Source organism: Ascaphus truei, chromosome 12 (assembly GCF_040206685.1).
Source record: "Ascaphus truei isolate aAscTru1 chromosome 12, aAscTru1.hap1, whole genome shotgun sequence".
Classification (NCBI taxonomy): domain Eukaryota; kingdom Metazoa; phylum Chordata; class Amphibia; order Anura; family Ascaphidae; genus Ascaphus; species Ascaphus truei.
Window position 1 is genome coordinate 9,184,502 of NC_134494.1, and position 22,540 is coordinate 9,207,041.

The window sequence follows — 22,540 nt, forward strand, 5'->3', positions numbered from 1 at the left end:
ATTGAAATGATAAGATTAGGGACAGCTAGGTGTCAGGACTCCTGGGGAGTGGTGAAAGGCTGCTGATCACATCTGGGAGTAAGAGCATTGCACTGACCAGACTCTGAGGCTCTTACCCAGTGGGAGGTCTTGAGTGCCTTAGCACGCCCCTCCTCTGGCTTTTGTGGCACCAACTTAATCCATGCTTTGATTGGCCAGCAGCCCCTGTCCCATGTAAAGGATAGCCACAGAGGGCTGTATAAGAGGTTCTGCTGATCAGAGCATTAGAGACTATCAGAGAGACATTCTGGGAAGTAGATTGGATCTTGACTGTGACCAGCTGGAGATACATGTCAGAGGGGATGCTGTGTGATCATCACTCTGATATTCTGGACAAGAAGCGGACAGGGCAAGCCTTCTTGAAGAACCTAGCGCAGCTAGGGTCTACTCCCCAGGCCCCCAGTTGGTATTGTATCTTGTTTTGTGCATCTTTGTTTTGTCTGCTGGCGTACCAGAATAAACCCCATTTTATTCAACAACTTTGTCCTGGTTTGTGCTAGTGGTCCCGGTGGTTTCGGTGTTAAAGTACTTGTCTCCCGTGACAAAACCAAAAAGGCATTAATGTCAAAATCAACATTTAATCCCTTAAACTGCAAGGTACTCAGACAGTGGATCCAAAAGTATTCTCTATGGGACAGAGCTAGGGTCCTATTACCACCCCTCCAGTGAGCAGGGACATGTTCTATCCCCATATACATGAGGCCAGAGGGGTTGGAATTATGGTATTTTTTTCAATGCAAAGATACATTGAGTTTCTAGACCTAAACTAATGTTCCGCATGTGTTCCAAAATCCTGACCCTAAGAGGGAGAATGGTACGGCCAACATACTGATAACCGCAGGGTCAGGTAAGGACATAAACCACATATGGGCTCTTGCAGTTTATAGAACTTCTAACTTTGGATATTTTTCCAGTAACATATGAAATTAATCTGTCTTCTCTGCCCCAAGTTTGCAGTCTTTGTAGTTATCGCACTTAAAAAATCCATTAAGTTTACTGGGTAGCCATATTCCATCTGAGATAAGCTCCTGCTTCTTAAGGGCACTGGGTGCAAAATTGTCCTTAACAATTCTTGTTTTGGTAAAAACCAGTTGTGGATTACCTGGCAAGAAATCTTTCAGGACACTATCCTGTTTCAAAACATGCCAATGCTTCCGTATTATCCATTGAATCTGATAATACTCTTTGTTGTAACGGGTAATAAACAGGATGACATTGGATTTCAACTCATTTTTTTGGTAATACCTAACAAACTATTTTCGGTCAAGAGCTGATACCTTGTCCTTAGCTTCCTTGATAAGAAGAGGTTTATCATTTTATCCAAAATTTGTGCTTGTTCCTGGAAAATATCTACTTCTGAACAATTTCTCCGTATATGTCTTAACTGACAATATGGAATGTTCTTTAACTAATTGTCATGATGGCAACTGGTATTATGAATAAAATTGTTACAGCCCACTCTTTTCCTCCGCTTCTCACACTCCTCACTCATCTGCTTTTCACTGCTCCACCCACCACCATTTCTAACACTCAATCCACTCCCTCACACTCCTTACGGTCACTCCACTCACTCCAATCTCCACCATATTTGATACTCACGCTAGACACTTCTCTACACAATCACACAACACATATGAAAACACAGACATAAGACATATTCCAAACTACAGCAAAAATCACACTCAAGCACACAAGTACCCATAGAGTCAGACGACAAATATAACAGGACAACTTAAGCAAAAAACCCTATTAGAATGACAAAAATGTAAAAAAGAATCACCTACTCTTTGTAGCCTAGTATGTTCTTACTCCCGCTCAACAGCACTGCCAGTATGTCAGTAAATCATGGGTTTATATAGCCTGCTAAATAGGATAGTCTTGTAATGTTTTTCAGTTATTTTAGGACCATTCCATGATTTTGCAGCCATTTTAATGTCAACGCAATATTTAACGGAAATTTTCAGGGTACATTGTGCATTTTTTCTGATGTTAGAAATATTGATGTACAGTATAATTACTTATTTTTGCATTATCATAGTGCATTTTCTTTTCTACTGGAACGTGATATTAACACACTGTTACTGGAGTTTGATGTATCCAGGCCTTTATATCTTATATTCTTTAATTATTGACAATTGGGTTATTCCCAATGAAAGAGTGCAAACAAACTTTATAAAATGCCATTAGAATTAATTGGGGAGAAATGCATGAAAAATATTTCATTTAACTTACTTTGGACCATATAGCTGCTGCTACTCCAAGAAGAGGACTTACAGACAAAATCACCAATGTCAGCTTCCAACCATACACAAATCCAATAATTATACCAGTTAAAAAAGAGGAAAAATGCTGTACAAATATGCAAATCTTATCTCCAAGACCTTCGTGTATGGTGTTAATGTCACTGCAAAAAAAGAAATAAGCACAGATTAAAAACATTTATGAATGCATATAGTAAAAATGTCTATCTATTGCTCTACTGATGAGGGTACATTACTGTAATCAATTATACAGACAGTGAGTTCTGAATATAGGCCTTTTTTGCAGTTGATTGCTAATAATAACCATGAGGGTGTAAATGAGTAATCATTTCTAATTACACCTACTAGGTTGCTCCAAAAAATTAAGTCAGATTGCCTAAATGCACATCAATGGCAGTTTATAAACTCATCTGCCCTCAGATTGTTTTAACCACGTCTGCTCACTACAGCTGTTCTCGTTAATAGTTTTACCCTATGGGTCATTAAAATTGTTTTTATAGCTAGTTATTAGCAGCACCTATAATTCCAAGTTCCTGCTACCATTTCATCATTAGAGTCTCACAATTTGGTACTAGCCCTTAATAGCTCAATTGCTACTGGTTAGGCTTTAACTCTAGACACTATCTGCCTCTATAGTCCACCAATATGGTTTTCTTCTAATTTGATGTTGTTGGCCTACTGTATATGGCCAGCTTTCTTACTTTTTAGCGTGTGCACCAGCAAAGAGGATTCCTGTTCTCTCTTGCTGTTTTTGAGTCAAGGAATAACTGTTGCATGCATGAAGGAGGTCAGAAAGGTAGCAAAGTAGAGGGAGGAGTTGAAAATATGTGTGAGTGTAGGGATTAGAGTAGGAGCAAGAGGTTTCAGGAGTCGGGAGGAAATGGGGTAAAGAGGGCAAGTGGTAGTTGGAGGAGAGCAGATCAATAGCGACACGTCCTCCTCTGTTACAGAGGGACAAAAGAGTCAAGAAAGGCAGGAGGAGAGTTAGGAAGAGGTGTAGAATATGAGGATGACACAGATGGGATGCCTTGGCGAATGGTATCCAGCTTTGTCTGGAAATAGTCAGCAAAGACCTTAGGTGAAATAGTGGAAGAAAAACAGGTAGCAGATGGTGGTCTGAGTAGAGAGTCAAAGACAGAGAAGAGTCTCTCACACAATAAAACTAAAATTACACAATAAAGTCTGGGGAAACACAATGGATTATAGCAGACAAGACAGATTTGTAATGACATTCTGAAACACAGAAATCAATCTTCAAACCCCTCTTTAAAAAAAAAAATATATATATACATATACATACATATATATATATATATATACATATATATATATAAATATATATATATATATATATATATATATATATATATATATATATATATATATATATGCAAATATAGCTGTATGCTCATCTGCATGTCTTAGGCAGGTCTGCAACCCCGCCTTTCCCCATTATCACCCAGCATACAGCACTTCCACTGCAGCAAGGGATTCTGGGAAATGACATGCAAATGAGCACACAGTGTCACTTTTATATATATATATACTTTTATATATATATATATATATATATTTTTTTTCTGGGATTCATGATTCAGCAATAATGGCTTTGGTAATACAGATAAAATGTTAGTAACATAAGTAATCTAATATAAGATGCTAATCATATATAACATTAATATAAATAGGAATATAATAGAATATATCATAAAACAGCTTTTGACCCAAAACCTTCTCATTGTCATATTATTTCCTGTTAGATAACAGTTCTTTGGTGTTATACTCTTAAAACATCCAGACCTCTCCTAATAACCTACAGTTAGGTCCGGAAATTATAGGACACTGACACAATTTTCATAATTTTGGCTCTGTATGCCACCACAATGGATTTGAAATGAAACAACTGAGATGCAATAGAAGTGCAGACTTTCAGCTTTAATTCAAGGGGTTGAACAAAAATATCGTATGAAACGTTTAGGAATAGCAACCATTTTTATACATAGTCCCTTTATTTCAGGGGCTCAAATGTAATTGGACAAATTAACACAATCATAAATAAAATGTTCATTTTTAATACTTTGTCGAGAATCCTTTGCAGGCAATGACTGCTTGAAGTCTGAAACGCATGGACATCACCAAACGCTGGGTTTCCTCCTTTGTGATGCTTTGCCAGGCCTTTACTGCAGCTGTCTTCAGTTGTTGTTTGTCACATCATCAATAAACTCTAGTGACCCAGTGCCATTGTAAGCCATGCATGCCCATGCCATCACACTGCCTCCACCGTGTTTTACAGATGATGTGGTACTGCTGCGGCAGCTTTTATTCTAACAAATCGCCGTTTTTTCCCTGGCTTTTTCCTGGAATGCGATGCTCTTCACCTGGCGCATGCCACGTTCATTTTGCATTCCCAGCCATGGGTCATGCGCGGCTGACGCACGGTTGATGCGTTTATTGAGAATGGTTCGGATTTAATAGGTTGCAATTCTTCGCGTGTCCGCCAGATGGCAGATATTCATGAATTCTAATGCGCATGCGCTTCAGTAATGTGTCGACTTGCAGGTGTTTCGTTTAAAAAAGATACCACAGTGTGCTATTAACTTGGCATTGAGACTGAAGGAAGAGGTTGCAAAAATGTATCAATTTAGGCTTTTCATATTAAAGAAAGACAAAGACCAGTTTCGGTTGCAGTATTCTCCAGAGTCCCGCCCGCCATGAGTGTTCAAGTGCAGCCCGCTTTCCAAAAACCTGACAGAAGTTACGCGTATTTGATATGGGCCGCGATTAATGCAACAGAGGATAAGATGGCAACAGTTGTTCAAAATTTATCAGTATTTTATCGAAAACTATGACTTTTACAAATTTTCGCCAACTCCTCATACGTGGAAGCGTGCAATAAGGAAAAGGTTATGTAGCGATCCCTGTTTTTATCGTATTGAGCCACAATTTGTTGGAGGGTATTGGTGTGTATCACCGGCTTTTTCCTGTATCTATGATCATGATGACGGCAAAAGGCAAAGGGTCGTGTTAAAACCAACTAAGAAATGACAGTCGCTGCCAAGCAATGCACCAGCACCGGCTTCCAATGACGGTCCCGCCGTCAGTGACAACCCTGAGCCTGAGACGGATTTCGCGTGCAGTTTAGATCAAGCTTGTATGTACCTAAGCAATTTCCAGCCTCATCAGCTGACTACAGGTGGACTAGTCCCGCTGCAAACTATCGACGTGGATGATCAAGAACGCTGGACTGGCAGTGGACCGGCGCCCACACCAGCTGAATGGGAAATTCTATGGTGAGTATTGTTGCCGTATTATTTTCTGTGTTTTTTTTATTTTGACAATACAGTATCAATATCGGTGTGATTCAAAAGTCAAGCGATTCTATTGTAATCAATATCATTGGCTGAGCGGCTTCTACAGTACTGCAGATACTGAACAATTGGTGGAACGCTAGGCGCATGCGCATTGGAGCCTTGTTGAAACGCATATGCGTGTCATCGCACCGAGGGTAGGCGCATGCGCATGTGAACAGGAGACGCCCCCGAGATAATTATTGGTGGGACTGGCTGGGAACTTCTTTAGGGGGCTGACCATTACAGTAAAACTTTTCTTTTTGTTTTTTCTCAGAAAAGAAAACGGCTAATGGAGGGATTTCGATGGATCGGATTTAAAAACCCACGTACCGGAGTCTGCAGTTTATTTGCCGTTGTTATTGATTAGGATAGAATACTGTACCTGAAACAGTATGCTGATGTTTTCCGGCCGTACAGTATACTGTACAATACTTTTTTATATACAGTACAGTATACTTTGTAATAAACCCCAAAAAATAAAAACTATGCATTTATTCTACATGTATCACATACATTATGTGTCTTCTACAGTATACAGTGCCAGTACATACAGTACAGTACAGTTTGTGTCTTCTATTTTTTTTTAATACTCTTATACTGAGCATGCCTACAGTATACAGTGCAGTATGCCTCGACATTCTAGAAACACTGTATTTTGTTACAGTAGCAAAGGAGCAAATGGAACAATGTAAGACAAATCAGCATGTTCTTTTATTGCTGGAGTAAGTACAAAAACATTTATTTACAAATACTATACAATGTAGAAACATTTTAAGTGCACAGCAATTCAAAACATCAACAGGTGTATGGTTTACTGCTACATGTGTGAAAACATTTATGTCAGTCAGTATGGTTTACAGTCACATGTTTTAAAAACAAATTCTTTATTCATAAAATAAGCAAAACGCAACATCTCCTTTATTAAAGAACGACAAGTCAAAATATATACTGTACAGTGGGATGGTGTGCAAAACAGTCTGCACCACTACAGTCCTCGAGGGCAGCAAACAGGGCAGGTTTTCAGGACAACCTTGAAAACCGTGCCTGTTTGCGGCCCCCAGGGACTGGAATTGTGCAGGTCCTGTGTGTGTGGACAGCAAGTTAAAACATTTCTGTATAAATACAAGTAAAAACACACAACAACATCTCCTTTATTTAAGTACAGCAGGTCAAATCATGTACAGTACAATACAGTTCAGCACAACAGTATGGTCTTACAGAAAGTCCTCCGCATTGTCCGTCCATGGCCGATTCCTTGCATGGTGCAAAACGCCATTAATGCAGTCTCGAACGCCTTTCATTACAGGATCTGTAATTGGATAAAAGCGCTGCATTTCATCCAGAATGTTCCGTCTTAAATTGGCAGGAAGCGCCTTTTTTACGCGATTTCCGTCGTAGTTCACTTTGAAGGCCCAGTCGCAGTACAACGAGTAGGGAACATGGTGCTTAAAAAGTAACAAGGCATACTTGTGGGGTGCACCAGCACTCTTCACCCTGTACTTCTCCCTGAGCGCCAGTGGCAGAACGCACAGGGTGATGTCGGGCACCGTATCGATGCGAGCGAATGTAGGTCTTTTGGGAGCGGGTGTGCTTGAGGCGACGGGCGATGGTGGGTTGTCTGGGAGGAAGCTTTCCTCAGGTCTTGGTCGCCGTGTTGTCTCCTGGCGTGGTCTTGACGGGGTTGTCATGTCCTCCTCAACGGCATACATGTACACTACATCTTCTGGTGGAGGGGGTGCGCTTGGTGATGGAAGGGGGTCGAAGGTCCCATTCATCACATCCATGTCACCCCCCTGCTCCAGCGTCGGGGAAACAGGGGCATTAACACCGAGCAAATAATGTATGCCCGCTATGTCAGCCTCTATCTTCTCCATCCGTCGATCCATCCGTTGATCCATATGTATCATCCGTTGATCCAGTTGTAGCATCCGTTGCTCCACATTTAGCATTGTCTCCAGAAGCAGATCTATCTTTGCTAGCACAATAGAATTCCCAGGGAGATCCACAGTTATCCCATTCAGCATCCGGTCTAACGAGCTGCTTCTTGTGCATGGCGTATGAACATCTGGGGGGATGGGTGCAACGGAGGATGAGATGGGGGTTCCATGGAGAGAAGCGGCAGTGACATCGAAGAAGAGTGGAGGATGTGACCTGTGGATATCCGGTAGAGAAGCGGCAGCGTCGTCGAAGAGGGATGGAGAAAGTGACCTTTGGATTTCCGGGCGAGAAGCAGAGTCGTCTAAGAGCAAAGGAGAAAGTGACCCGTGGATTTCAGAGGCAGCGTCGTCGGATAGAACTGGAGAAGATGGCCTGTGGGTTTCCGTGAGTGCGCCGGCAGCGTCAAGGACGAGGGGTGGAGAAGACGGGCTGAAGATTTCCGGGACAGCGGCGGCAGAGTCGTCGAAGCGTATGTGAGGAAGTGGTCTGCGGGTTCGATGGGTTGGCTGCCAATCGTTTTGCGTCGAGAGTACATCACCGTATATCTTCTTGACATAATAAGGCTGACGTCTATGAAAACCCTTAGCCTTTGGGGTCAGCAGAAGGTTTTCTTTATTGTCCTTAGCCTGTCGCTTTTGCCTTGGCGTGGAAACGGCAACCGCCTTTCGCTTTTTCTGCTTGACAGGCACAGCAGAGGCGAGTGGGTTCCTGCATCCGTAGAATCGGGGTTGCTCCATGGAAGCAGGTGGCACAATGCAGTATCTGGACAAGGGCAAGTTCAGATAAAGATCATGGAGTGGTGGGCTATGCAAAGTTTGTAACCTTGTATGCATGGCGACCAGGTACAGGTGTTGAAAGTGGGCGTATTCTAATGTGAGTCATTACTGTATAAATACACCATCCATTTTGTGGATTCACTGCACATTGAATACACATTGACTAAACATTGAATATACATTCTTGTGTTTGTATTTCTTTCTACTCGCAGCAATGCCTGTTAAAAAGATTTCCAAGGAGCTCAGCATGCGAATTAAGGACATGTACACGAGCGGACACCGAATTATTGCTATCCAACGCTGGTTAGCTACTTCTGGCATCGTTGTGCCAGCAACCACCGTGAGCTATCATGCACACGGAAAAAACAAAGACCGCAAAAGGGCACCAAGGGTAACTAACGCGTAAGTATATTTATACAACTTTAAAATAAAATTAATTTTAATTTAAATCTAATAATTTTGTTATTTCTGTTGATTTATATTACAACAGTATATATATTTTGTATATTTATATTACAACATTATATATATTTTGTATATTTATATTTATATCAGTACAGTATATATATTTTGTATATTTATATTTATATTACAACAGTATATATATTTTGTATATATAGTACAACAGTATATATATTTTGTATATTTATATTTATATCAGTACAGTATATATATTTTGTATATTTATATTTATATTACAACAGTATATATATTTTGTATATATATATATAGTACAACAGTATATATATTTTGTATATTTATATTTATATCAGTACAGTATATATATTTTGTATATTTATATTTATATAATAACAGTATATATATTTTGTATATATATAGTACAACAGTACATATATTTTGTATATTTATATATAAATTTTACATTGCTGCATATTAATAAAACAATATATTTTCTTTACATTGTAGGGAGACAACTCTTCTGGTGGATAAAATAAGAGAGGAGAATGATGAGAAGAGTACGTTAAGGGTCAAAAACACTCTGCAGGAAAAGCACAATCTGACTGTATCCGAGAGCAGCATAAAGAAGATGAGACGCACCATTGGATGGAAATATGGACGTGTGAGGTTAGTACTGGACAGTACAGGAGGTAAAAGTGTTGCTTAGGAAACTGTACGGTACCGCTAAAATTATTTATTCCTTGTCATTACAGAGCGTACCCCATGATACGGGATGCAAACAAAATCAAAAGAGTGGTCCAGGCCCAGGCATGGATCGACAGTGGGGAGACTTTCCAGGATTGCATCTTCACTGATGAGTCTACTGTGTCGCTGGAGAGATTTGCAAGCTTTGCATTCCACAAAAAAGGTCGCATATCTTTGAAGCCGCGGCCAAAACACCCCCGTGAAGCTGCATGTGTGGGGTGCCATCTCTAGGCGTGGACCAGGATGCATTGTCATCTTTGAAGGTAAAATATATCAAATATAATGTAGCCTTATGCACTGTACTTTACTAGTGTAACCTTACTGTATGCACTGTACTGTACTATTGTGCAGTTTTTTGAGGACTTTTCTTTTCTTGCTATAGGAATAATGAATAAAGCTTTCTTCCAAGACAACATTGTCCCTGAGATAGTGCAATATATCACACGCGAGTTCCCCAATGGTCACCGCTTCTACCAGGACAACGACCCAAAGCACACCGCGTCAACAGCGCATATCTTTGAGCGCGGCATCGACTGGGTGAAGACGCCAGCGGAGTAAGTGCAGTAGACCATGTCTCATATTTTTCCCCACTGTTTTTACTGTGTACTGTACTGTATCTCTTAAACTAATTGTCCTTTTTTTCCAATGACAGATCGCTAGACTTCAATCCGATCGAAATGGTCTGGCATCAGCTGAAGGACCATATCCGGAAAGTGGCGAAACCCTCCAAAAAGGACGAGTTGTTGAAAGGCATAATGAGTTTTTGGAACGATGTACTCACCGTGGAACGCTGCAATAAATATATAGACCATATTGCCACTGTGTTGCCCATTGTCATCGCGCGTAATGGGCAAGCATCAGGAAAGTAGTACTGTGCTGTAGTATTGTAAGTACAGTATGATACAGGTAAGTATGGCACAGATGTTTTCTTTTCCAATAGTCAGAGTATACAGTAGTTACAGTTTTTTCTTTACAGAGAGAGCAGCACCAGCCATCAGGTTACAGTACACAGTATTTAACAGTAGACAGAGTATACAGTAGTTCCAGTATAGACTAGTTTGACAGTACTACAGTAACTGCCTACTAACTGCTCAATTTTTTTCTTTACAGAGAAAGCAACACCAGCCATCTACAGTAGTACTACACATCACACAATGCCATAATACAGTACGCACATACTGTAACTGCATGAAATTTTTTTTCTTGTCGTTCCAGGAAAAAAGGGTGGCCTGGGGGGAGGTGGGGTTTTGTGTCCAGTCTAATCTGTTTTGTACAGTAAAATGTACAGTATATAAACAGCAGTATTGATGTACACAAAACCTCTCCTCTCTCAATGAACTATACTGTACTGTACACGGAATGAGGAACAAGATAAAGGCGGAAAAAATAATATTACTATTATATTATACATTACATTATATATATTATTAAATAATATTCTTATAAATGTGCATAATTCATGTTTCTCCATGTTTTACAAATGTTTTGTAAATGTTTATCCAATTTCAATCTGCCAGAAGAACTTAATAAAGACTGCATTATGTATTATTCATGATTATTTTTATATTTGTATTTTTTTGTTCCTGATTAATTAAAATAAATATTTATTCACATTCCTGGTAATCATAATCATTGACAACAACCACAATCCCCCCCCCCCCCACGCCTACAGTATAAGAATGAATGACAAAACAACATGAATCAGTTAATGGTTTTTTTTACTCTCAATTCTCACAATGCTGTGCACATCAGATTTACATTTCAAATTCGAGAAGGGATTTTCCAAACCGTTACCATAAACAAAGCCTCAAAGGGTTTGGGGTGTTGGGTGAGTCATGTGCAGTAAGCAGCTAGCTCCCATCTCAAAGAGGCTTAGAGTACACGCAGGCGCAGTGAGGCGATTGAAGCTCGGCTAGGGACAGATTAAAAACACAATGACTAACTTCAGAAAATGAATGACTCTGTGGAGGTGTCTGTCGAAAATAGTTTGTGTGTGCGTGGGGGAGGGATAAAGGATTAGTTGTGCTGAAGTTCAAAGAAATTACATACTGTAGAGTAGAGTACAGTAATTTCAAAAGGCAGTTCATCATAATAATTTGATCAATAAACCCCAAATACAGTACATAAAAAGCAAGTCACTTTATCTCCCTGTGCCTCAGGCACCAAAAACATACAGTAGATTGTGAGCTCCACCGGACAGGGAGGGACCTGTGCCTGCAAAATGTCTTTGCAAAGCGCTACGTATACTGTAACTAACAGCGCTATACAAAAACATGCTATCAATATTATTATTATAATATCAAGGTGATGCTCTGTGCAAATCAAATTTGAGAGGGGATTTTCCAAAACATTGCCGTAAACAAAGCCTCAAAGATCCCGTCTCAAAGAGAATTACACGCAGGCGCAGTGAGGCTTTGTACTGTAGCTCGGCTATGGACGGATTAAGAACACAATGGCAAGATTCAGAAAATTAACGACTCTGTGGAGTGGGGGGGTTGGGTGACTCATGCGCAGTAAGCAGCTAAGCAGGAAATTAGCTCCCATCTGAAATAGGATCACATGCAAGCGCAGTGAGGCTTTGAAGCTCGGCTATGGATGGATTAAGAACACAATAGCAAGATTCAGAAAATTAACGACTCTGTGGAGAGGGGGGGGGTTGGGTGACTCATGCGCAGTAAGCAGCTAGCTCCCATCTCAAAGAGGCTTAGAGTACACGCAGGCGCAGTGAGGCGATTGACGCTCGGCTAGGGACGGATTAAAAACACAATGACTAACTTCAGAAAATGAATGACTCTGTGCAGATGTCTGTCGAATGACTCTGTGGAGAGGGGGGGGTTGGGTGACTCATGCGCAGTAAGCAGCTAAGCTTCCATCTGAACAAGGATTACACGCAGGCGCAGTGAGGCTTTCAAGCTCGACTATGGACGGATTCAAAATACAATGGCAAGATTCCAAAAATTAAAGACAGGCGCATGAAGTTCAAAGCTAAAGACATAATTTAATTTCAAAAGGCTGTTCATCATAATAATACACCCCCAAATACAGTACGTAAAAAGCACACAAATCAACCATGTGCAGTCAAACGCACAGGGTCGCAGTCAAAAGCTACAGCACAGATTGAGTATCGTAATACAGTAAGATGGTTTTTGCAGGCTTGTGGAGAAAAAAAAATTACAATAATTTTTTTTATTTTTTTTGGTCACTCACTCAGGCAAGCAAGCAGTGGTGGGCAAAGTTACAGGCGCATACGCAGTAAATTAGTAGATTGAAACCAGACACACGTTCAAAGGAATGGTGTGGGAGAGATGTACTGCATTGCACAGAAGATAAGAAGTTGAAATACCCTGCAGTGCAGTTAATTATCCTGAGCGAGGGGAGAGCGCTGTATATGCCGAAATGTGACACTGTTACAGTACAGTACACGCCTATGCGTTTCAACAATTTTCAAATGAGACATACCGTACAGCAGCACAGCACTGCAAATGCATGTATACTTTAAATATAAAAATTTACAATTACAGCGTGCGCACACACAGACTGTGTACTGACGTAGGTTGAACCGCAAAGGTATTAGACTTGCAAGACAACAGCTCGCAAACGCCCCCCTGAGTTTTTACATGGGATTGCAGTATTGCAGACAGCGAGAATAAAATGCTAATATCACGAGCGCGAAAATAACGCAGTTCACTCCGGGCGAAAACGACACAAAACCGCACATAATCGGGATAATCTGAAAATCGCGGATCTAGCCGATTTAGACTAAAGGCGGACGCTACTGTATGCTTTGGATCATGAGCCATTCCAAGCCTTCTCTATACTTTTTTTCTTCCCATCATTCTGGTACAGGTTGATCTTAGTTTCATCTGTCCAAAGAATGCTGTTCCAGAACTGTGTTGGCTTTTTTAGATATTGTTTGGCAAAGTCTAATCTGGCCTTTCTATTCTTGAGGCTTATGAATGGTTTGCACCTTGTGGTGAACTCTGTATTTGCTCTCATGAAGTCTTCTCTTTATGGTAGACTTGGATAATGATATGCATACCTCCTGGAGAGTGTTCTTCACTTGGCTGGATGTTGTGAAGGGGTTTTTCTTTGCCATGGAAAGGATCCTATGATCATCCACCACTGTTGTCTTCTGTGGACGTCCAGGCCTTTTGTGTTGCAGACCTCACCAGTGCGTTCTTTTTTTCTCAGAATGTACCAAACTGTTGATTTGGCCACTCCTAATGTTCCTGCTATCTCTCTGATGGATTTTCTTTTTTTTGCAGCCTAAGGATGCCCACTTTCATTTGCATTGAGAGCTCCTTTGACCGCATGTTGTGGGTCCACGGTAATAGCTTCCAAATGCGAATGCCACACTTGGAATAAACTCCAGACCTTTTACCTGCTTAATTGATGATGAAATAACGAAGGAATAGCCCACACCTGTCCATGAAACAGCTTTTGAGTCAATTGTCCAATTACTTTTGGCCCCTTGAAAAAGAGGGGGCTACATATTAAAGAGATGTAATTCCTAAACCCTTCCTCCAATTTGGATGTGAATACCCTAAAATTAAAGCTGATAGACTGCACTTTAAGCCCATATTCATTATTTCACTGTAACTTTAATTTATTTTTGTACACAGCCGAAATAACAAAACTTGTGTCAGTGTCCAATTATTTCCGGACCTAACTGTATTCCCAGTGTTGATCATCTCCTTTACATAATTTTTTTCGGACAGATTAATACATTTTTCTCAAATCCTAAATATATATATATATATATATATATATATATATATATATGTATATATATATATATATATATATATATATATATATATATATATATATATATATATATATATATATATATATATAAAGTTAATTATTTTATACACTAATTGGTTGCTTTTAATTCTGTGTCTGATAAAATCAAAACATTAACATTACCTCAGCTCTGCTAACATCACTATCCCTTGTTTAACATTTACTGAAACATTTTGTAACAGAGTGTAAGCTCTTCTGCAACTAGAAAATCTGAAGAACTGTGATTAAAACACACATATTTTCTTTCTAATTTCTCCCTCCTCTCATGTGGCAATAATGATGTTAACCTTGAAAAAATACTTTTAATCTTCACACATACATTCTGTACAGTCTTACTGTACATTTCAACACAAAAAGTTCAATAATTTTGGTTATAATAATAAAAATAATAGAATTAATTAACATAGTATACATTAAATTTGCTTCGGTGTTATTCCTAAAATTAAACATTATCTTGGTTATATTTAACCTTGAAGTGCACAGTATAATACTTTGTTAATACTCCAAAAACATTTACATCTAAAATAGCTTGTTTACTTCCTAACAAATATATTTATTCTACTTGATAAAGTTTTAATATCCATCAGTTAAAATAGCAGTTACTGATATTTTCCTGGTGTGTCCGGTGAAATCAAAATTTGACCATTGCCTAACTTTTACACAGAGACCACAGAGGGTGTATAATCATTGGTAATATTGCACTCAGTCACACTCACATACCAGGTATGAAGTACAAATCTTTCTCCAATAGCCAGGGTACCTGAACTATTTGCATGTATCTGAATTTTACTACCTATTACTAACCTATACATTGTTGATGACATCTATCCATTCACCTACAAACTAATACACATGTATTCAATGGAATGTAGCAAAATACTGCAATTGTTAGTAAAGCACTTACAAAAAAAACTGGGGAAACCCACATATATCTTGTGTCCATTATCTCTATCATATTTTTCCCTGCCCCATAGAGCTTAAAGTCTATTTTTGGTGCCTCAGACACAGTGAGATAAAGTTACAGTACTTGCCCAAGGTCACAATAAGTCGACATCAGGATTTAATCCAGATTCATCTATTTAAAACATTGTTGTTTTCAGAGTCAGAACAATGACTCTCTGATATATTTACAGTACACACACACACACACACACACACACACACACACACACACACACACACACACACACACACACACACACACACACACACACACACACATACATACATACTCATAAATAGAGAAATAGTGTGAGATATGACACGATATAGAATAGAGACAATTAATTTACAGTGAGTGATCCACTCTGTGCTGCTTTTGCACCTCGCACAGTGTTCTTCCTAGCTCTGTGATGCTGCTTTTTCTGTTGCTGCTTCACCCAATCCCTCTACTCTGAATAAACATTAAAAAACACAACAACCCCAATACCCACCGTCTCTACCCCCAACAACCCCCCACCCCCCCAACAACCCCCCACCCCCCCAACACATACAGTACAGTAATGGGCAAAATTACTATTATCCAGATCTGGATAATAGTACATTTGCTCATTCAAAATAAATTAATATACAGCAGCATAAAGTAACTAAAACTTCTATTTATCCGTTCCAGGATGAAGGGCGTCCTTATCACCATGCTCCATGTCCTCCATTGGCAGGAACACAATAATAAAAAAATACAATCTAATGGCCTCTAACTTAATCACCTTAGCGGTTAGTAATCGCTATAATAATTAAGGGGTTAACAACCCCTCCCACGCTACCCACCCTGGAAGCCTACCACCCACCACAGGGCCACAATCCCCATCCTCTCCCCCTTGATTGGCACAGTGGTATATCATGCCCATATAATATGGGCATGATAAGCTACTATAGCAGTCAATGGGCAACATCAATTAAATGCCTAAACAATCCGAAAATGTAATTAAAAAAACCTTCAAATACATACTGCACCGACACACTTTATTCGAGCAAATACCCGGTATGTACCTGGCAGATACCTGGAATGCGCCGCTCCTCACCTCTGACAAGCCCCGTTGCATTTGCCTTCCCAGCCTGGGTTCATGCCTGGCTGATGGGCGGCTGATCTGTTAAATGATAATGATTAGGATTTAATAGGCTGCAATGCTTCGCGTGTCTACCAGATGGCATAAATTCATGAATTGTAATGCAGTATATATATATGTACTGTGCAGTATTGCAGCAAACGGGAATAAAATGCTTCAATCCCTGCCGGAAAATAACTCAATGCACTCGGGCAGAAAACAGTCACAAACCTCAATACACCCGGGTATACCCGTATTCGTGGGACTAGCCGAGCTCGAATAAAGTGTGTCGCCAGTGTATAACAATTAACTCAAAACAATAAACAGAAATAGAAAACATAACCATTAATAAAAACAAGCATTTGCCAAAATATGCATTGGCTGTCACTGTATTTATCTATACTGTACCCTAAAGGGGCATAGATAAATATGGTAGCATTCAATTAGCAGGGAGAAGGAGTAAAGACACTGTGTTTGAAGCTAGGGAACCTGGTTCAATTCCCGATGTTGGTTCCTTTTGACCTTGGGCAAGTCACTTTATCTCTCTGTGCCTCAGGCACCAAAAACATAGATTGTAAGCACCATGGGGCAAGGACCTATGCCTGCAAAATGACTCTATAAAGCGCTACATAAAACTAGCAGCGCTATACAAGAACATGCTATTATTATTATAATGGGCCAGCAAAAACATAAAAATGAAAAAATACAATAAATAAACGTGAAAAATTAAATATATTCAATATTTTTCTTACCTTTAGATGTCTTCACCCTCCGAATCCCGGCGAATCAGGAAACTCTTGACAAAGATGCCATCATCTGACATCCTCCACGATCCTCAGCAATGCTCCGCAATCAGGTAAAAAAAATCTTCCTTCTTCTATCTTTTTTTTTTCCATCTTGAATCTGCTTTCAATTGTAATCCATTGAATCCCCATTTTAAATCCAAAACTGATGTTGACTCGATGGCTTCTTAAGCTAAAATGAGACAGAACAGGCCTTATATAAGGCCTGTTACATCACATTTTATGGTCAGATGGTCCAGGTCCAATCTGATTGGACGCTGTAACATGTGACAGGCTTTCTTTAAAGGATGTGACGTCATCTCCAAGGGAGGTACGTCACATCCTAAAACCACATTGGTGCCATCACATGGTACTACAGCCAATGTAATTTAAGACAATTCCATTGTTTCCTGTACCATGTGACATGTTAAACAGCATGGTATTAACCGCAAAGGTAATGAAGGGGTTAACTCCTCCCGCAACCCCCCCACAAGGCCTAAACACCCATCATGAGTCAAATACCACCTTCACCCACCCCCGTTACCCATAATAAACATGGCACTGGTAGTTAACCCCTTCATTGCCTTATAATTATAATTTATAATCAATGTTTAGTAACGAAATTGGTCTATATGAGGCCACATCGACTGGCCTTCTGCCCGCCTTATGAATTAGAGATAAAGGTAGAGTAATAGGCGGTCACTGCAGAATGGAGCTTGGCCAAACTTGAAGTAGTAAAATCAGCTTTATTAGGTCCACACGCTGCACATCACAGAAAAACAGGCACTCTTTGATAAAGTCTCATCCCGGGACGAAACGCGTCAGAGTGCCTGTTTTTCTGTGATGTGCAGCGTGTGGACCTAATAAAGCTGATTTTACTACTTCAAGTTTGGCCAAGCTCCATTCTGCAGTGACCGCCTATTACTCTACCTTTATCTCTATCTACATTGGCTGGAGCACGCAAGCTTCTCACTACCAAACCCTTCCCAGCACAAGTGCTGGCGCCACCCCCTTGAAGGTGTGCATGCGCCGGAGCACACGGTATGCTGGGACAACGCCGCATTAACAGCTCTTCATCCTCACAGGAGACATCTGAGCGGAGTTGGAACCGGCTGGAAGGATAGCGCAGACACCTGGTCGGGTAAGGGCAGCAGTTTGTGGTCTCTATTGAGTTCATGGGTGAGGTGTCAGCGGACACTCCACCTCGTGTCTCTATCCTTCATCCTGCACACTAGCCTCCCACCCTGGGTTTAGTCTACACGTGTTACCTTTCTTCATGACTTTAAGTAGTTTATACTAGTAGTGAGGAGCTATACATTGTTATATATGGATTGGAGGCTCAAAATAGCCATACATGTGAATTTGCAGCATCGGACACACTGGGTTCAATTCCCCTTTCTTTCTACAATTGCCTTATGAATTACTTTGATATCTGCCTCCGTAAAGCTACTAGGGCAATCATCACCATTTAATAAATGGTTAAATAGTCTCGTTAAAGGGTCTTCCACATTCTCACCAAGTCTTATAGAATTCAGCTGCAAAACCACCTGGCCCTGGAGCTTTCAAATATTTTAAGGCATTGATTACCTTTTAAACCTCAGTTTCCTGGATTGGATTATTCAAATCTGCTTGTGCTTGATCTGAGATTTTTGGGGGCAAGATTTTACTCCAAAAAGTCTCCTTATTTTTGGAGGAAATATTCTTTTGGGAATAAAGGTCCTTATGAAAATTGTTTGGCTATATCCTCAAGTAACAAGCAATGGATAAGGCGCCAATAAGCAGAGGCTTCTGTGCTGTATGTTTTTTGGGATTGTATTGTTTTCATTGTTCATTTAGTCTGTGCATAATTAACCAGGACGTTTACAAACAGTATTACACTATGTTTGTTTTCTCTTTTTGTTTTTCAGGCTTATGAATATCCCCACCATCGGATGACCTGAAGCATCAGGGTTCATAAATCAACACATGGTTGTATATCCACTTGTCGTAAATATATCTATGCAGTATGACTCTGCTTATTGGCGCCTTATCCATTGTTTGTTATATGTTACTTTATGACCAGGTGGTCATTGTTTGATCAGGCAGCCGCCCTACATGTACCATTGTGTGTATTGTTAGGGAAAGTACAATTATGATACATCTATTATTGTGCCACTTGTCTTTAGCGCTACCTACATTTCTTCTATATCCTCAAGTAAGGTGAATACTTTCCCTGAGTTTCTATCTTATTGAATTTTTCAGGTTCTGAGGCCTGGAGCCTCTAACTAGGTTGGCCAGGAGTCTCCCAGATTTATTGCCATATTTATACAGTTTAAATATAAAATAACTGAGGTTGGCTTCTTCTCTTTCCTGGGCTATTAATTCAAATGCCTCCCTTTTTAATATAATTTTTTGTTTATGGGTAGGTGAGGGATTTGTTTTGTATTCATCGTATGCTTAAGTTAGGTTTTCATTTGCTAATATACTGTAAATTTCTTGTTAAGCATTCTATTGCGTCTTATAGAGAAGCCAAGATTTCACCCTTCATCCCCACTATCCCTGCTGCTCAAAACAAGGCTGGGTTATCTATGTGTTGTTTATTGTTGTCAGCATAGACCTTCCATTTTTCCACAAGAAAACCCTCAAAACATGGTCTCTTGGTGAGTATACTCAGAATCTCCACATCCTCTGTGTTGGCAGTTTCTTCCCTACTTCGAGGTCTATCCATATCGGGGCATGATCTGATAGTACTATATTCTCAATGTAAGTGGATTTGACCCTTGAAAGCAAGTCAACCCCCAACATCAAATAATATTTTTTTGAGAAAGAATCACGTGTACCTGAAAAACATTGAAATCCCTTCCTAAAATGATTTGCAATTTCTATCCCCACTTTATTTATAATATCCAGAAAAAAACTCTTTAGAGTAGACATTAGGGGCATAGATATTACATAGCAATTTGGGTCTGTTCTCTAGTACCACATTAACTAGAAGACATCTACCCTCAGGGTTGAGTGTACTGTTGAATATTTTCAGGTTTAAATATTTCCTAAAGAGAATGGCAGTACCTATTTTCTTACTACTATAATGAGCTGCAACGCACTCTCCAACCCCCCCCTTCTTTTTAATTTATCATGTTCTAATTTAGTTATGTGTGTCACCTGTAAAAAAACAATATTTGCCCTCAATCGATTCAAATGTGATAATATTTTTGCCCTTTTACTGGGGGGAAATTATCCCTCGAACATTCCATGAGACCTGTTTTACCATAACATCATCTGAATTGTGATTAGGTATCTAAATACCCATTCATAAGTACTATCAATGTGTCCGACCATCTCTGTCCCATTTCACATGCTTCCCTATAACCCCATTAGCCAAGATTAGCCAAGATTATACTAACCACCCTAATTACCATCAGAAAATGTAGAACCTTCAACCATAGCAAACAAACACTGAGGTTCAAGTGAACCTCGTTAACTTTCTTAATTCGCATTTTGAATAACATTGAAAGCTAATTGAGGGTTATGCCTGGGAGTGCCCCTCTAACTTGAATGTATTTTTTTGCCAATAGTGTATAAAGTCAATAATATCACTACAGTAGAGGCAACGCTTATTCTAACATTTGCTTTAAACTAGCCGGGTTACATTCAGGGTATGTGCTGGGTATGTTCTGGGCTAGTTTGAGGCACGTTTAAGGCATTTCTGCATTGACTAACGACCCATAGGATTAACACAGCAGGGATCCCTGGCATTCCAATTCAGTTTGAATGGGACTGCCAGGGACCCCCGCTGTTAATCTAATAGGCCATTAATCAATGCAAAAATGCTGGGGCTAGTTTAAGGAAATGTATTCAGAATGTACCTGGGTGTACCTGGGTCTTTTGGGGAATTGCCACTGGTTTTTGTTAGAATAATCGCTGCCTCTACTGTATATCAATCTACATCTACACCAGGGGAGTTATACTAAGGAAGAATAAAGATTAAGATATTCACAGATATCAAAATGACCATTGATTGATATATATGAAAAAAGAAAAGAAAAGAAACAGGCGCACACCTAGTGCATTAAAATATAACAAATAGTTTATAGAACAATAAAATCAGTCAAATGCCCACTCACAAAAGTACAGGGTTTAAAAGAAGTACTGCCGTCTGTTGTCAGCAATGGAGTCCTCTCCTGTCTGCTCTCCGCATGGTCTGAGCAACCGGAAATGACGTCCCTCCGGTCGGGTGCACCGCACAGGAAATCCCTCCGGGAACCAGCACCTCCAGTTCCTTGCTTCTGGTCAGTGAGACATCAGGGGAAAAGGATCCAGCGTTTTTTCCTCTCAGCCTCACACAGCCTGCAACGTCTAGCAACCCGCAAAGGTAGAGTTCGTGGGGAAGTGACAACCTCAGCATTAGCCACGCCCTACGCGTTTCGTCATCTATGATGACTTCATCAGAGGTCCCCTTGATGAAGGTCCTGTTCTTAGCACCGAAACGTTGGTGTTTGTGCCTGCTATACTAATACAATTCTTTTTGCAAACAAGTGTGCTGTCTCTTCTTTGCTGTGCCTACTCTGGATTGCCTGGACTCCCTGGTCTGCCTGGTAAGGAGCCTTTGATTATTTGTATTCATATGGGACTAAGCACCTGTCTTCATCTGTATTTGTGTGCCATCTGCTCTGTTACATATATATATATATATATATGGCCCAGAGGGATGTGATCATAACAGTTCAGCTCGGGGATTGAGGTCTCTCCCACTGGACCTTCCTTCCCTAACAGACATTTCTAGAGTAATGCGGGTTTACTCATAGACTCCGTTCCTGTCCTGCTCAGGAAAACTTTGGGTGAAGTTTTAACTTGGCCGATAGAGCAGGGTAAATCTATGACCTTGCTTGAACAAATCAAAGCATATTTTGCTGAACTCCTTCCTCTTTCTGGAAAGCTCAGCAGAGAAATCTTGAAAAATGTAAACCGGTGTATCCTGTATTCGCAACTACACTTTTTTCCTGTAGTGGACTTTCTCCTTATCCGTGTAGTTTGTGAACTTTGCAATTGTCGTTCGCTGTCTTTTCGTCTCTAGATCTCTCAGAGGTTCGATGCTGTGTATTCAACGCAATTGGAAGGTCTTGCAGATCCAGTCCTAGCAGTTTAGGAAATTCTTCTGCCAAGATGGCAAATAGCTTGTTCTGCGGAATATTCTCAGGTATTCCCACAAACCACAGATTACATCTTCTTGATCTGTGTTCTAGATCGTCCAACTTTGCTCCAAGCAGCTCTTTGGACTGAGTGAGTTCCCACACAAGCCATTTTAGCTCTGTTATATTGTCTTCATTGTTTAAAATTCTTTGCCCAGCCTGCGAGATTCTTCCACTGCTGAGACAGTTGCATTTTGACATCATCAATCCA

The 22,540-nt window shown here is 40.1% G+C and overlaps 1 protein-coding gene across 3 annotated transcripts in view; it reads right to left on the reverse strand.

Moving 5' to 3' along the window:
• The window catches only part of LOC142463888 (ATP-dependent translocase ABCB1-like), a 279,892-nt gene that overhangs the window by 128,702 nt on the left and 128,650 nt on the right, over positions 1 to 22,540 (reverse strand). For all 3 annotated transcript variants that reach the window (XM_075566711.1, XM_075566713.1, XM_075566712.1), the window contains one exon: positions 2,272 to 2,443. In XM_075566711.1, coding sequence (XP_075422826.1) covers positions 2,272 to 2,443 — 172 coding nt within the window. The remainder of the gene's footprint in view (positions 1 to 2,271; positions 2,444 to 22,540) is intronic.